The following is a 16,488-nucleotide window of genomic DNA, read 5'->3' as shown; positions in this document are numbered from 1 at the left end:
GATCGCAATCTACACGCTGCATTTTGGTCCGACTCTCCTTCTCACCAAGAAAACCGTTACAGAATCACCCACCACAAACGGACCAAGCAGCGTGTCAACAGGCAGGAGCAGCCCAAAGAGGAGATGCGCTATAAGGATTTCTGGACATGGGAGGAAATCCTAAACGGAGAAGGACCCTGGGCTCAGCCTGGAGAATATCGCCGCCCCAAAGAAGAACTGGAGGCGGCGAAAGCGGAGAGGCGCCGGTATGAGGAGGCAGCACGGCGACTCGGAAGGAAGCCTGAGAGTCAGCCCCAAAAATGTCTTAGGGGGGCTCAGGGAGAGTGTGGCAGTGAGTCAGGAGTCAGACCTGTGCCAACTCTCCCTGTTTATCGTGAGGAGCCAAGGAGGAGACCAGAACCAGAGCCGGTGTTGGAGGTGAGCGAAACAGAGACTGTGAAGGAGTTAATGGGGAAGTTGGAGGAGAGAGAAATGAGGGAGTTGCTGTGTTGGTGCTTTTTGCATGGAATTCGCCCGACGGAACGTGTCGGGGATTTGTCTCCCGCCTGTTTAGCGCTGCCAGAACTTTCCGCCTCTACAGCGCTGCCGGAGTCTCCCGCCTGTTCAGAACTGCCAGTCTGCAAGGAGCTGCCAGTCTGCAAGGAGCTGCCAGTCTGCAAGGAGCTGCCAGTCTGCATGGAGCTGCCAGTCTGCATGGAGCTGCCAGTCTGCATGGAGCTGCCAGTCTGCATAGAGCTGCCAGTCTGCATAGAGCTGCCAGTCTGCAAGGAGCCGCCAGAGCTGCCAGTCTGCAGGATGCCGCCAAAGCTGCCAGTCTGCAAGGAGCCGCCAGAGCTGCCAGTCTGCAAGGAGCCGCCAGAGCCGCCAGTCAGCATGGAGCCGCCAGGGCCGCCAGTCAGCATGGAGCAGCCAGGGCCGCCAGTCAGCATGGAGCAGCCAGGGCCGCCAGTCAGCATGGAGCAGCCAGGGCCGCCAGTCAGCATGGAGCAGCCAGGGCCGCCAGTCAGTATGGAGCAGCCAGGGCCGCCAGTCAGCATGGAGCAGCCAGGGCCGCCAGTCAGCATGGAGCAGCCAGGGCCGCCAGTCAGCATGGAGCAGCCAGGGCCGCCAGTCAGCATGGAGCAGCCAGGGCCGCCAGTCAGCATGGAGCAGCCAGAGCCGCCAGTCAGCATGGAGCAGCCAGAGCCGCCAGTCAGCATGGAGCAGCCAGAGCAGCCAGTCAGCATGGAGCAGCCAGAGCAGCCAGTCAGCATGGAGCAGCCAGAGCAGCCAGTCAGCATGGAGCAGCCAGAGCTGCCAGTCAGCATGGAGCAGCCAGTCAGCATAGAGCAGCCAGAGCAGCCAGTCAGCCAGACTCTTCCAGATCTGCCAGTCAGCCAGACTCTTCCAGATCTGCCAGTCAACCAGACACTTCCAGATCTGCCAGTCAACCAGACACTTCCAGATCTGCCAGTCAACCAGACTCTTCCAGATCTGCCAGTCAACCAGACTCTTCCAGATCTGCCAGTCAACCAGACTCTTCCAGATCTGCCAGTCAACCAGACTCTTCCAGATCTGCCAGTCAACCAGACTCTTCCAGATCTGCCAGTCAACCAGACTCTTCCAGATCTGCCATTCAACCAGACTCTTCCAGATCTGATTGGGAACCATATTTAGGCAGCCATATTCTTTGAGTTTGTCGTGGGTGATTGTCCTTAGTGTCCTTAGTGTCCTATGTGTCGTTATTCCTGTCTATGCGTTAGTTTTCACTAGTATAGGCTGTTTCGGTTTTCGTTACGTTTATTGTTTTGTAGTGTTTGTATTTAGATTCGTGTTTCATTTGTTGAATAAACATGGATCGCAATCTACACTCTGCATTTTGGTCCGACTCTCCTTCTCACCAAGAAAACCTTTACAAGTTGGATAATCTTTGGATACCGACAGTGGTCACACTATTGAAAGACATAGCTTGGACTGTAGCCTACAAAAGCCTATTCCTGCTCTTTTCCCACGATCCATCAAACACATTTGGTGTGTCATCATAGTGGTCTCTGAATTATAGTCTGACTCGCTCACGTTGAACAAATTTTAAGTTGCGCCTTTTTTCAGTTCTGGTTTGAATGTCGTTGAGAAAACAGTGTCAAAGTTTTTTTTTTGTGCGAACATATTTTCTGAATTTAAAAGGAGTCCTCGAAGTAATCATCTAGTTTTTTAAAAGTATCTGTAATCTGTACAATATTTTTGCTTGTAACGGATTACAGTTTGTTTTTTTGTAATCCATTACATATAATCCGTTACGCCACAACCCTGACCAGTAGTTATATAGGATGAGCCTTTACTAGAGTACAGTATCTTATAAAGTGGGTAAAAACAGTATGTAAACATTATTGGGAGTAGACCAGATCAATCTTTCCAAATCATTGATATCCTTTGTCTGCTATTCTGAACTCCAGGCAGTGCTATTCAGCTCTTTGGCCAATCTTTTTTTGAAAAACATGTTTTAAATGCTAATTTCTAGTGACTTTTGAGAGCTATACAGACACATATTAACTTACAAATAGGCACATTTACAGGGGGTCCTTGCAGAGGGGCTGTGCCCTGGACACCATATATTAATTGATTGCCCCCCCCCCCCATCTATCTTCAGAGTTCGTTCTGTTAGGTGACCTAAACTAGGATATGGTTAACACACCGGCCGTCCTACAATCTAAGCTAGATGGCCTCAATCTCACACAAATTATCAGGGAACAAACCAGGTACAACCCTAAATCTGTAAACATGGGCACCCTCATAGATATTATCCTGACCAACTTGCCCTCAAAATACACCTCTGCTGTTTTCAATCAGGATCTCAGCGATCACTGCCTCATTGCCTGCATCCGTTATGGGCCCACGATCAAACGACCTCCCCTCATCGCCTGCAAGCACTCCCTAAAACACTTCTGCGAGCAGGCCTTTCTAATCGACCAGGCCCGGGTATCCTGGAAGGATATTGACCTCATCCCGTCAGTAGAGGATGCCTGGTTGTTCTTTAAAAGTAATTTTCTCACCATCTTAACTAAGCATGCCCCATTCAAAATATGTAGAACTAAGAATAGATATAGCCCTTGGTTCACTCCAGACCTGACTGCCCTCGACCAGCACAAAAACATCCTGTGGCGTACTGCACCAGCATCGAATAGTCCCTGCGATATGCAATTTTTCAGGAAAGTCAGGAACCAATACATACAGTCAGTTAGGAAAGTAAAGGCTAGCTTTTTCAAACATATTTGCATCCTGTAGCTCTAACTCCAAAAGGTTTTGGGGCACTGTAAAGTCCATGGAGAATAAGAGCACTTCCTCCCAGCTGTCCAATGCACTGAGGTTAGGAAACACTGTCACCACCGATAAATCCACGATAATCGAGAATTTCAATAAGCATTTCTCTACGGCTTTCCTCCTGGATACCCCAACCCCGGCCAACAGCTTCGCACCCCCCACAGCTACTTGCCAAAGCCTCCCCAGCTTCTCCTTCACCCAAATCCAGATTGCTGATGTTCTGAAAGAGCTGCAAAATCTGGACCCCTACAAATCAGCTGGGCTAGACAATCTGGACCCTCTCTTTCTAAAATTATCTGCCACCGTTGTTGCAACACCTATTACTAATCTGTTCAACCTCTCTTTCGTATCGTCCGAGATTCCTAAAGATTGGAAAGCTGCCGCGGTCATCCCACTCTTCAAAGCGGGTAACACTCTAGACCCAAACTGTTACAGACCTACATCCATCCTGCCCTGCCATTCTAAAGTCTTCGAAAGCCAAGTTAACAAACAGATCACCGACCATTTCAAATCCCACCGTACCGTCTCCGCTGTGCAATCCGGTTTCCGAGCTGATCACGTGCAACTCAGCCACGCTCAAGGTACCAAACGATATCATAACCGTCATCGATAAAAGACAGTACTGTGCAGCCGTCGTCATCGACCTGGCCAAGGCTTTCGACTCTGTAAATCACTGTATTCTTATCGGCAGACTCAACAGTCTTGGTTTCTCAAATGACTGCCTCGCCTGGTTCACCAACTACTGTTTACATCTGACCCTTCTTTGGACACTGTGTTAACAAACCTACAAACAAGCTTCAATGCCATACAACACTCCTTCCGTGGCCTCCAACTGCTCTTAAATGCAAGTAAAACAAAATGCATGCTCTTCAACCGATCTCTGCCTGCACCTGCCCGCCCGACTAGCATCACTACTCTGGACGGTTCTGACTTAGAATATGTGGACAAATACAAATACCTAGGTGTCTAGCTAGACTGTAAACTCTCCTTCCAGACTCACATTAAGCATCTTCAATCCAAAATTAAATCTAGAATCGGCTTCCTATTTCACAACAAAGTCTCCTTCAATAACGCTGCCAAACATACCCTCGTAAAACTGACTATCCTACCAATCCTCGACTTCGGCGATGTCATTTACAAAATAGCCTCCAAAACTCTACCCATCAAACTGGATGCAGTCTATCACAGTGCCATCCGTTTTGTCACCAAAGCCCATATACTACCCACCACTGCAACCTGTATGCTCTCGTTGGCTGGTCCTCGCTACATATTCTTCGCCAAACCCACTGGCTCTAGGTTATCTATAAGTCTTTGCTAGGTAAAGCTCTGCCTTATCTCAGCTTACTAGTCACTATAGCAGCACCCACCCGTAGCACACGCTCCAGCAGGTATATCTCACTGGTCATACCCAAAGCAAACACCTCATTTGGCCACATTTCCTTCCAATTCTCTGCTGCCAATGTCTTGAACGAATTGCAAAAATAGCTGAAGTTGATAAAAAATAGCTGAAGCTATCTGAGCAGCGTACCGATCGCTGCAGCTGTACACAGCCCATCTATTAATATCCCATCCAACTACCTACCTCATCCCCATATTGTTTTTATTTACTTTTTTTGCTCTTTTGCACACCAGTATTTCTACTTGGACATCATCATCTGCACATCTATCACTTGTGTTAATTTGATAAATTGTAATTACTTCGTTACTGTGGCCTATTTATTGCCTTACCTCTTTACTCCATTTTGTGACGGCCCTGAATTTGTCTGAATCGTCTGTGCATCTCCTTCCAATAGGGCGCTTCCCCTTTATTTTCCAATTAAATAGCCAGCATCAGCTGCACAAAAGTGGGGTTGTGATGGAGACGCAAATGAGGATGTGTTCAACCCTCAGTTTCGAAGCTGCTCTATTCGGTTTGTTTTGTTGTATTTAAAAGTGTGCTTTGTAGCCTAATAGAGTTTGCCCAGGATCGGATTCACTCTTTGCATTGTGGACTACACATCTCCGTTGTTCTTCGTGGCCTTTCTCCACTGGAGATCTGTTGGCGGATTGGATTGTCTGACTGACCGACTGACTACAACCTTTTTGTATACGGTATTTCATTTGTTTTGGTGTGATGATAGACCTTGATGATTTATGTGATCAGTTGTAGTTGAAGACTTATTGAGATTTGATACTCTTTATGGTTGTGTGGTAAAAGAGTTGATATTTTGATTGTATGAAAAGAGACTGGTTTTACGCTACACTTGTATGAACGGACAAACATTGCGTGACTAAGGTCACTTGAGTTCCCTGAACTCCTTTACCAGGCTGGACTCTTTTAGGCCCAAGGTACAGGTCTTTTCTGTAGTAACCAGAGATCATTATTTGTTATATGTGTGTGTGATTAATTTATGTTGGTAATACCACCCACGCAAAATAATACAGTTGTTTTGAAGTTATTTCCAATGTTTTAAGGGTTTATGAAAAGTGTATGTCCATCCTGACTTTTACATGAGTCCTTTGTTTTGGTGTAGACTAGAGGTCGACCGATTATGATTTTTCAACGCCGATACCGATGATTGGAGGACAAAAAAGAGCAGATACCGATTAATCAGCCGATTTTTAAAATGTATTTGTAATAATGACAATTACAACAATACTGAATTAACACTTATTTTAACTTAATATAATACATCAAAAATCTATAAAATCTATTTAGCCTCAAATAAATAATGAAACCTGTTCAATTTGGTTTAAATAATGCAAAAACAAAGTGTTGGAGAAGAAAGTAAAAGTGCAATATGTGCCATGTAAGAAAGCTAACGTTTAAGTTCCTTGCTCAGAACATGAGAACATGTTCCTTTTAACATTAGTCTTCAATATTCCCAGGTAAGACGTTTTAGGTTGTATTATTATAGGACTATTTCTCTCTATACCATTTGTATTTCATATACCTTTATTTATTTATTTATTTATTTATTTACCTTTATTTAACCAGGTAGGCAAGTTGAGAACAAGTTCTCATTTACAATTGCGACCTGGCCAAGATAAAGCAAAGCAGTTCGACAGATACAACGACACAGAGTTACACATGGAGTAAAACAAACATACAGTCAATACAGTATAAACAAGTCTATATACAATGTGAGCAAATGAGGTGAGAAGGGAGGTAAAGGCAAAAAAGGCCATGGTGGCAAGGTAAATACAATATAGCAAGTAAAACACTGGAATGGTAGTTTTGCAATGGAAGAATGTGCAAAGTAGAAATAAAAATAATGGGGTGCAAAGGAGCAAAATAAATAAATTAATTAAATACAGTTGGGAAAGAGGTAGTTGTTTGGGCTAAATTATAGGTGGGCTATGTACAGGTGCAGTAATCTGTGAGCTGCTCTGACAGTTGGTGCTTAAAGCTAGTGAGGGAGATAAGTGTTTCCAGTTTCAGAGATTTTTGTAGTTCGTTCCAGTCATTGGCAGCAGAGAACTGGAAAGAGAGGCGGCCAAAGAAAGAATTGGTTTTGGGGGTGACTAGAGAGATATACCTGCTGGAGCGTGTGCTACAGGTGGGAGATGCTATGGTGACCAGCGAGCTGAGATAAGGGGGGACTTTACCTAGCAGGGTCTTGTAGATGACATGGAGCCAGTGGGTTTGGCGATGAGTATGAAGCGAGGGCCAGCCAACGAGAGCGTACAGGTCGCAATGGTGGGTAGTATATGGGGCTTTGGTGACAAAACGGATTGCACTGTGATAGACTGCATCCAATTTGTTGAGTAGGGTATTGGAGGCTATTTTGTAAATGACATCGCCAAAGTCGAGGATTGGTAGGATGGTCAGTTTTACAAGGGTATGTTTGGCAGCATGAGTGAAGGATGCTTTGTTGCGAAATAGGAAGCCAATTCTAGATTTAACTTTGGATTGGAGATGTTTGATATGGGTCTGGAAGGAGAGTTTACAGTCTAACCAGACACCTAAGTATTTGTAGTTGTCCACGTATTCTAAGTCAGAGCCGTCCAGAGTAGTGATGTTGGACAGGCGGGTAGGTGCAGGTAGCGATCGGTTGAAGAGCATGCATTTAGTTTTACTTGTATTTCAGAGCAATTGGAGGCCACGGAAGGAGAGTTGTATGGCATTGAAGCTTGCCTGGAGGGTTGTTAACACAGTGTCCAAAGAAGGGCCGGAAGTATACAGAATGGTGTCGTCTGCGTAGAGGTGGATCAGAGACTCACCAGCAGCAAGAGCGACCTCATTGATGTATACAGAGAAGAGAGTCGGTCCAAGAATTGAACCCTGTGGCACCCCCATAGAGACTGCCAGAGGTCCGGACAACAGACCCTCCGATTTGACACACTGAACTCTATCAGAGAAGTAGTTGGTGAACCAGGCGAGGCAATCATTTGAGAAACCAAGGCTGTTGAGTCTGCCGATGAGGATGTGGTGATTGACAGAGTCGAAAGCCTTGGCCAGATCAATGAATAAGGCTGCACAGTAATGTTTCTTATCGATGGCGGTTAAGATATCGTTTAGGACCTTGAGCGTGGCTGAGGTGCACCCATGACCAGCTCTGAAACCAGATTGCATAGCAGAGAAGGTATGGTGAGATTTGAAATGGTCGGTAATCTGTTTGTTGACTTGGCTTTCGAAGACCTTAGAAAGGCATGGTAGGATAGATATAGGTCTGTAGCAGTTTTGGTCAAGAGTGTCCCCCCCTTTGAAGAGGGGGATGACCGCAGCTGCTTTCCAATCTTTGGGAATCTCAGACGACACGAAAGAGAGGTTGAACAGGCTAGTAATAGGGGTGGCAACAATTTCGGCAGATAATTTTAGAAAGAAAGGGTCCAGATTGTCTAGCCCGGCTGATTTGTAGGGGTCCAGATTTTGCAGCTCTTTCAGAACATTAGCTGAATGGATTTGGGAGAAGGAGAAATGGGGAAGGCTTGGGCGAGTTGCTGTTGGGGGTGCAGTGCTGTTGACAGGGGTAGGAGTAGCCAGGTGGAAAGCATGGCCAGCTGTAGAAAAATGCTTATTGAAATTCTCAATTATGGTGGATTTATCAGTGGTGACAGTGTTTCCTATCTTCAGTGCAGTGGACAGCTGGGAGGAGGTGTTCTTATTCTCCATGGACTTTACAGTGTCCCAGAACTTTTTTGAGTTAGTGTTGCAAGACTATTGACTATTGGATGTTCTTATAGGCACTTTAGTATTGCCAGTGTAACAGCATAGCTTCCGTACCTCTCCTCACTCCTACCTGGGCTCGAACCAGGAACACAACGACAACAGCCACCCTCGAAGCAGCGTTAACCATGCAGAGCAAGGGGAATAACGACTCCAAGTCTCAGAGCGAGTGACGTTTGAAACGCTATTAGCGCACACCCGCTAACTAGCTAGCCATTTCACATCACATCGTTACACCAGCCTAATCTCGGAAGTTGATAGGCTTGAAGTCATAAACAGCAGAGCTGATGGCAAAACTGCTGTTTGAATGAATGCTTATGAGCCTGCTGGTGCCTACCATCGCTCAGTCAGACTGCTCTATCAAATCATAGACTTAGTTATAACATAATAACACACAGAAATACGAGCCTTAGGTCATTAATATGGTCGAATCCAGAAACTATCATCTCGAAAACAAGGTGTTTATTCTTTCAGTGAAATACGGAACCGTTCCGTATTTTATCTAACGGGTGGCATCTATCTGTCTAAATATTCTTGTTACATCGCACAACCTTCAATGTTATGTCATAATTCCGTAAAATTCTGGCAAATTAGTTTGCAATGAGCCAGGTGGCCCAAACTGTTGTATATACCCTGACTCTGCGTGCAATGAAAGCAAGAGAAGTGACACAATTTCACCTGGTTAATATTGCCTGCTGACCTGGATTTCTTTTAGCTAAATATGCAGGTTTAAAAATATATACTTCTGTGTATTGATTTTAAGAAAGGCGCTGATGTTTATGGTTAGGTACACGTTGGAGAAACGACAGTCCTTTTTCGCGACTGCGCACTGCATCGATTATATGCAACGCAGGACACGCTAGATAAACTAGTAATATCATCAACCATGTGTAGTTATAACTAGTGATTATGATTGATTAAGTTTAATGCTAGCTAGCAACTTACCTTGGCTTCTTACTGCATTCGCGTAATAGGCGGGCTCCTCGTGAGGCAGGTGGTTGGAGTGTTGGATTAGTTAACCGTACGGTTGCAAGATTGAATCCCTGAGCTGACGAGGTAAAAATCTGTTGTTCTGCCCCTGAACAAGGCAGTTCACCGTTCCTAGGTTGTCATTGAAAATAAGAATGTGTTCTTAACTGACTTACCTAGTTAAATAAAGATTCAATAAAGGTGGGGGAAAATGGGGGGAAAATCTGCAAAATCAGCGTCCAAAATTACAGATTTCCGATTGTTATGAAAACTTGAAATCAGCCCTAATTATTCGGCCATTCCGATTAATCGGTCGACCTCTAGTGTAGACTTGAAGGACTAGACGGGACTCATTCCCTCCCAAACCAAGAGGAGAAATCAATATTTTCTCTGGTAGGCACCACCAACCTGGCACCCCTACAAACAATAACCTCAAGTCAAAACTGTTACAATTTGTACACAATATTTCAATTGTGTTATTGACTGTATTTCTGTTTATCCCATGTGTAACTCTGTGTTGTTGTGTGTGTCACACTGCTTTGCATTATCTTGGCCAGGTGGCAGTTGTAAATGAGAACTTGTTCTCAACTGGCCTAACTGGTTAAATAAAGGTGAAATATATATATACATATTTTTTAAAGGGCACTTACACTGATACAGTCCAATCAGGGCCATGACCATTCATACTGTACTGAATACCAGTGTGACTTAATGTGGATATATTTAATTGAAAAAACATTTTGTACTCTTTCTCTACTACTGTATGATTAATTTCCTAGCATTTTACTCACTTCCCCTATGTCAGGTTATTACTACTGCAGCTCTACATACTGTATAGTTTAAAACTTAACGTCATATTTTCAACGTATAATATACTGTAATAATAAACAGCAACATACACAGTTAAAATCTGTTTAAAACTTTTTTTTAAGGTAGGCTTGAAAGGTCCAACAGAAATGAATCAATCACCACTCTAAAATGAACTATAATCATGACAGCCTCTCTCCTGCATGAAGTAAACACATACAATTCACCCTCTAGACTTAAGATGCTAGAATTTCATCAGAGATAATATGAACTCTATGAGCTTGGAGAGGCACTTCTCACTGTCTTACCTGTTTGTTGCCTTTCTCTCTCTGCCTGCCTGTCTGTCAGTGGGTATCATCATGCCTGCATCTCTCCTGCATGAAGTTAACACATGCAATAGACCCACTAGACCAGGGATGGGCAAATTTGATGGGGGTGGGGGCAACACAAAAATCTGAACTCATCTGTTTACCCATATCCATACTCACACATGCAGTTAGAGCCAGCCCTAGCCTTTTGGGAGCCCTAAGTGAAATTTTGTTTGGTCTCCATTGAAGGTTGTGGGTCTTCCAGCAAGACACCGACCCCAAACGCACATAAAAAGCACCCTGGAATGATTCAAGAAGAGATGCTGGACTGTTCTGGAGTGGTCAGCGAAGAGTTCAGATCTAAATTACATCCAAAACCTATAGTGAGATCTGAAAACAGCTGTTGGTGGAAGGCCCCCCTTAAACATTGAAGAATTAGAGCAGGTTGCTGCTGAGAAGTGGAACAAATTGGCATTAGAAAGGTGCAGCAAGCTCATTGATGGCTACAAGAGGCGTTACTCTGCAGTTATTTTGTCCAAAGGCTTTGCAACCAAGTACTACCTCCGGGGTGCCGATGTCATTTGTCTTTATTTTCAAAATAAAATTGTAAACTTAAGTTTACAGAAATAATATTGCTTCTAGAATGTTGAAAAACCAATAACAAGGTGTGAAGACCGAAAGTTTTTTTTAAATTTCAACTTATTTGAGAAGAAATAGGGAATTGTCTTTATCAAGGGTGCCAATAACTCTGTACCTGACTGTATATTTCATGCTGCCTTGTATGATCGTTCTATCTTGTAAGTAGCAGAAAGGCTGTTCCTGCGGCTGAGCTGGATGCTGATAGTCAGGTTTTGACAGCCTTAGACCTTACTAAAGAAACAGCCAGTTAGCTCAGTGACTGCAGGTATTCTAATTGTTCCCATCTGATCCTGCGGCTTGCTGGTGACAACAGTATTGCAGTTTGTCATCATTATGGGGTGAAAAGGCACGCTGGAGTGGTAATTAAGAGATGAATCCCCCTTGATGATGCGTGTCATACACTGTGTCAGTGTTACACCGACCCCCCCTCCCTGTCTCACTCCCGGCCTCATGCCTCCTACACATAGAGTCCACAGGATTTACACCCCCGCTCCAGGACACAGAGTACAGATACCACTTCAATTAGTCCCAAACGGTGGCCGTGCTCAGGGCAGATTGCTCCTTTGTAGCAAGACCATTGTGTGACGGTACGGCCTCCGTGGGTAATGCATTTAGCACGTTCTCACCCCAAGACAATAACGAGAGACGCCCAGGCTTTGTCCCTCGACCCTGGCCGTGTCACCCTACCTCAGAGCCTGTTGAGCACGGAGGTCTGCCTTCTCTTCCTGGCCCATTGGCCACAGTGTGTTAACCTGTGGCAGGGACGGCTCAGCCAGGGCTCAGGGGTAGCTACTGGGCTAATGCCATTGGTTCCACTGGCTCAGGTCGCTATAGAGTCTCTCCCAAGTTGAAAGGTTTAATTGTTCGCTCAGGTTGAGATCAATATTTAATCTTTTCACATAATCCCCTTTATGGTGAAATCATTGGGTTTTTGATTTAGTCAATAATACCGTAGTTTTCTCAACTGCAAAGTTTGCAAGCCACAAGTAAGAACTTTACAACTGTCAAGGCTAAGGTTCTTTCATTGTTCTTTGACAAACAGAGCGATGGTTATTGTCTCTATTACTGTGTTATGGGTCTGCAAGTTCGACTTGTTTGTCTTTAGCTCTCCTCAGGTTTCTTAACATTTCTCACTCTCTTCTCGCAGGATGACGAGGGCCAGACAGCGTTACACTATGGTAAGGAGTTGTCATAAACCAAAAGCTTCCAGATATCAGAGAATGTCATCTAGATTTCTGGGTGAATATGTGTATATAGGCTATGTTTGTGTATGAATGGTTGTATGTCTGTACATGTACTGTAAATTGCATCTCTGTTTATGAGTGTGAACAATTGTATGATGATGGATGGGAAAGCGTGCACCATCTGCTCTCTTGGCCCTGCATCTGTCTCACTCTCCCTCGCTCTTTCTCATCCCCCTCTCTTCTCCCTCTTTTACTGCTTTTTCTATCTAAGGTGCCTTTCATCCATCAGCGTCTCTTTCATCCCTCCCTCTTTCCATCTGTGTGTGTGTGTGTGTATGCTCATGTGCTTGTGTCTAATCTATGGTCTATGTGTGTGTGTCTGTGCGTATGGAGTGGCAGTGTGTAATAATCACCAGGTCTCCCCAAGGAAATCAACAGTGCTCCTCAGACTCGCAATACCCCCTCCCATGGGCGGCCCCCATGTCCTCTGAGCCCTTGGTGTGTGTGTGGGGGACACCATCTGGCCCCTGGCTGGGCTGGATGACTACAGGGTGGGGACTGGGCACGTGGCTGGGCTGGGTGACTACAGGGTGGGGACTGGGCACGTGGCTGGGCTGGGTGACTACAGGGTGGGGACTGGGCATGTGGCTGGGCTTGGTGACTACAGGGTGGGGACTGGGCACGTGGCTGGGCTGGGTGACTACAGGGTGGGGACTGGGCACGTGGCTGGGCTTGGTGACTACAGGGTGGGGTCTGGGCACGTGGCTGTGCTGGGTGACTACAGGGTGGGGACTGGGCACGTGGCTGTGCTGGGTGACTACAGGGTGGGGACTGGGCACGTGGCTGTGCTGGGTGACAACAGGGTGGGGACTGGGCACGTGGCTGGGCTGGGTGACTACAGGGTGGGCCTGGGCACGTGGCTGGAATGGGTGACTACAGGGTGGGGACTGGGCACGTGGCTGGGCTGGGTGACTACAGGGTGGGGACTGGGCACGTGGCTGGCGTACAGTAGACCACACGCCACTGGGGACCCAGGCAGGGACAGGAGGATGGGGCTTAAAAAATGACTAATAAACATAAGCGATGAACTCTTGGAGACAAATAGCAGAGAATGAAAATTCATTTCCACCTCTCTTTGCACAGGGCCACAGTGGCTGGCAAATGATTAATGGAGGGTTTACTGCACACTATAAATTGTTCTCCTTCTCAACGACTCCTGGGGGATGAGGGTTTTTACAGACCAAGGCCCCACACGCAGCACAAAAAAATATATGTACAATTTACAAGAATAAAAAATGATTGAACCTGACATAACCACGGATGTTTTTTTTTCTCCCTGCTGAGAACGGGTGACACTTTAGCCACCTCTGGGCTGGAGGATAAAAGGGCCTGCTGTCAATCAGCCGTTCCTGCTGACATCAGCCCATCACACAAGAGCAGGAGGGCTCTCTTTTTAAGAGGAGAGAGCGATTGACACTGGCGGAGAAAAGCACTCTGAGCACAGAGGAATCTAGGTGCATCAGCGCTGTGACTCGCTAACTGAGTTAAGAAAATGCTTGCCCTATCCTCATATCGTAGCCTAGCCTGTGAGTCCTTTTAGTGGGACACAAATTGCCAATCGGGCACAAATTGAGTGTTTCAGCCAACCACAGGTTCAGGGAAATGTCAATGGGCCTCCATATGAGCTTTTCATTGACTCCTGCACTCAGTTTAAAAAGGGAATATAAACACCAATGCTTAGAGGCTGTGTTTAGACATAGTTGTGTGCATCATGTCTCCTCAGGTGACCTTGGAGATATTTAAAGGTGATCCTATCCTTTTCTATTAGTAATTTGGGTACTGTAAGATATACAGATAAGTGTGTATTAAAGTTGCTGTCAGAACAATGAGATTTACTATGTCCTGTCTTGTCATACCACCCAGAATGATATATGGAAATGGCTGCTTTCATGGCATGTTACCTATGTAGTCAATCCTGGATCCTTTTACCTCTGAAGTGCATCACAATGATATCGCTTTCCTCTCTCTCGTTCTCTCTCACCCTGCTGTGCTGTGCCCCCCCCTTCCCCCCATACTCTCTCCTTCTGTTCTCGCTCCCTGTTCTGTTCTTCTGCCCCCCCCCCCCCCTCCCGCTCTGTCCTGCAGCGTCTGCGTGTGAGTTTGCTGACGTAGTGGAACTGCTTCTACAGGCTGGGGCAGACCCTTCCATGAAGGACCAGGAGGGCTCTCTGCCTGAGGAGGTCACTGAATCCAGCTCCATCTCCTCACTGCTGCGCCAGTACACCGCCCCCAAGGGCTAGGCCCAGCTTCGCCATCCCCTCCCCTCCAGCCGGTGCCCATCCCATCCTAGACCTAGCATCCAGCTCTCTCAGTAATGGTCATCACACTCTGAAAGTGCAACCCACCACTTCATCATCTCTCATGTCCCATTCCAAGGAATGCATCCATCATCATCGCTATTAAAGAAATGAGTTTCTCTCTGACTTTTTCAGACCACCTCCTTTGATGACACGACAGTCATGTTTGCACTTCGGATTTTGTGTTGTGTTTCCTGATTATTATTATTATTTTTTTTGAAAGACATTTGGATAGCATATGTATATTGGTAAAAAAATAATAAAAAGAGATATAACTTCCAAAGAAGTTTACCTATTATTACCTATCTAGTCTGACTGCTTATTTAGCATTTTAGTTGGTATCATCCTTGCATATATAGATCTGGACAAGAAAATACAAATTCAACCTATATTTGTCCAAAAATAAACTTAGAATATGCAATTTTATATTCAGATGGAGCATGGAGAAATCTAGCTATAAGTTATTCCATGATAACTAACGTAACCATAGCAGCACACCGATCAAATTGCCTGGCCAGGCCTCTTCATTTGAGGGAACTCTTTGTCCACTGAGCACATCCTGTCTCCCTTGGCCCACCCCACATACCCACACCCTCTATTATGTCACTTAAGATATATTTGGATGTTCTCCAAATAGCCAACACATGGGCTGCCTCCAAATCTGCTTTAGTTTTTCGTAAGCTCTTCTGATCAGAGCAGTCTCTTTGGCACCCCCTCCCTCCCACCTGATGAGAATACTAAATCTGGAATCTCAGCTCTTAACTACAGCTTGATAAAGAAGCTAATGCACATTTGAACAAACAATGGGGACATGCTGTAATCCCTCTCTCTGAACACGAGGCATTAAATAACAGTCACCAAAAAGAGTCCTGCTGCGGCTGACTGCTGTCTGTCACCATGGCCCCAGCATACAGAACAGAGATGGTCCAGCCCAGACAGTCTGCTCTGTTGCAGTATCACTGAGAGAGAAAGCATTGTTATGCATTCCCTACACAACCAGGAATTATGCTGTCGGTATATTTCAAAAGGATGTTTCGCCCATTTTCCAGTAATTTCCTAAATCCTGATCGGGTTGGAGTAGTAGTCGGTGACGGCATGCTCCCCAGGCATGTCTGCACAACTGTGACACTAAGCCCATTATGTTTCCATTATGGGCCTCCATTTTCTCTGAGCTTTTCACTTTTGACACTGCCTCCTCTCAAATCGCAGCCCATATTGCTCAACCTTCTTTACTTAACGTTTGTGCATTTTTACAAGTCGCCTCTCTATGGTTCTCTAACACCATTAGTGACAGATGGCCGAGGTTTGTTACAGAGATGAACTGGAGCACTTTCCTCTCCCTCTCTTACTCTCCCCAGTCTGGGGGTTAAAAGCAGTGGCATGTCATTGTACTGGCCAATTCTTAATGCAATCCGCTTGCTAGTCCCCAGAACAGTATTGCTTGAAATTCAACAGTAAGCAAAATCTCAGCTCTGCTGTTGAAATGCATCCCTCTAATATCTTCAAGAGGACTCGATAAGTCTCTTGCTGCAAGCCGTGTGTTTAGTGCATGATTAACAAGCATTGCCGTCTGCTGCTACTCAAGGCGATAGTGATCAAAGCTGCTACACAGACACTCAAGTGTCTATATGGTTCTTCTCCTCAGAAGGTTCTTATGCAACACCTCAGCAGACACTGAAGGCAATATCCTGTTAACGACCCTCCCTCTCTCTAATTATATTATATGTGCATCTCATCTCTGCTATAATGACCCAGTGAAATAAACCTAATTTCACTTC

General features: G+C 45.5%; 1 protein-coding gene across 1 annotated transcript in view; it reads left to right on the top strand.

The window, feature by feature from the left end:
* The window catches only part of LOC139410187 (acyl-CoA-binding domain-containing protein 6-like), a 65,051-nt gene extending 50,187 nt beyond the window's left edge, over positions 1–14,864 (top strand). Inside the window, exons 7-8 of the mRNA XM_071155645.1 lie at positions 12,317–12,347; positions 14,499–14,864. Coding sequence (XP_071011746.1) covers positions 12,317–12,347; positions 14,499–14,653 — 186 coding nt within the window. The 3' untranslated portion in view covers positions 14,654–14,864. The remainder of the gene's footprint in view (positions 1–12,316; positions 12,348–14,498) is intronic.
* The last annotated feature ends 1,624 nt before the right edge of the window (positions 14,865–16,488 follow it).

The sequence above is a fragment of the Oncorhynchus clarkii genome, chromosome 5 (genome assembly GCF_045791955.1).
Source record: "Oncorhynchus clarkii lewisi isolate Uvic-CL-2024 chromosome 5, UVic_Ocla_1.0, whole genome shotgun sequence".
NCBI lineage: Eukaryota > Metazoa > Chordata > Actinopteri > Salmoniformes > Salmonidae > Oncorhynchus > Oncorhynchus clarkii.
The sequence above is the reverse complement of the archived record's forward strand: the minus strand, read 5'-3'. Positions and strand labels throughout refer to the sequence as shown.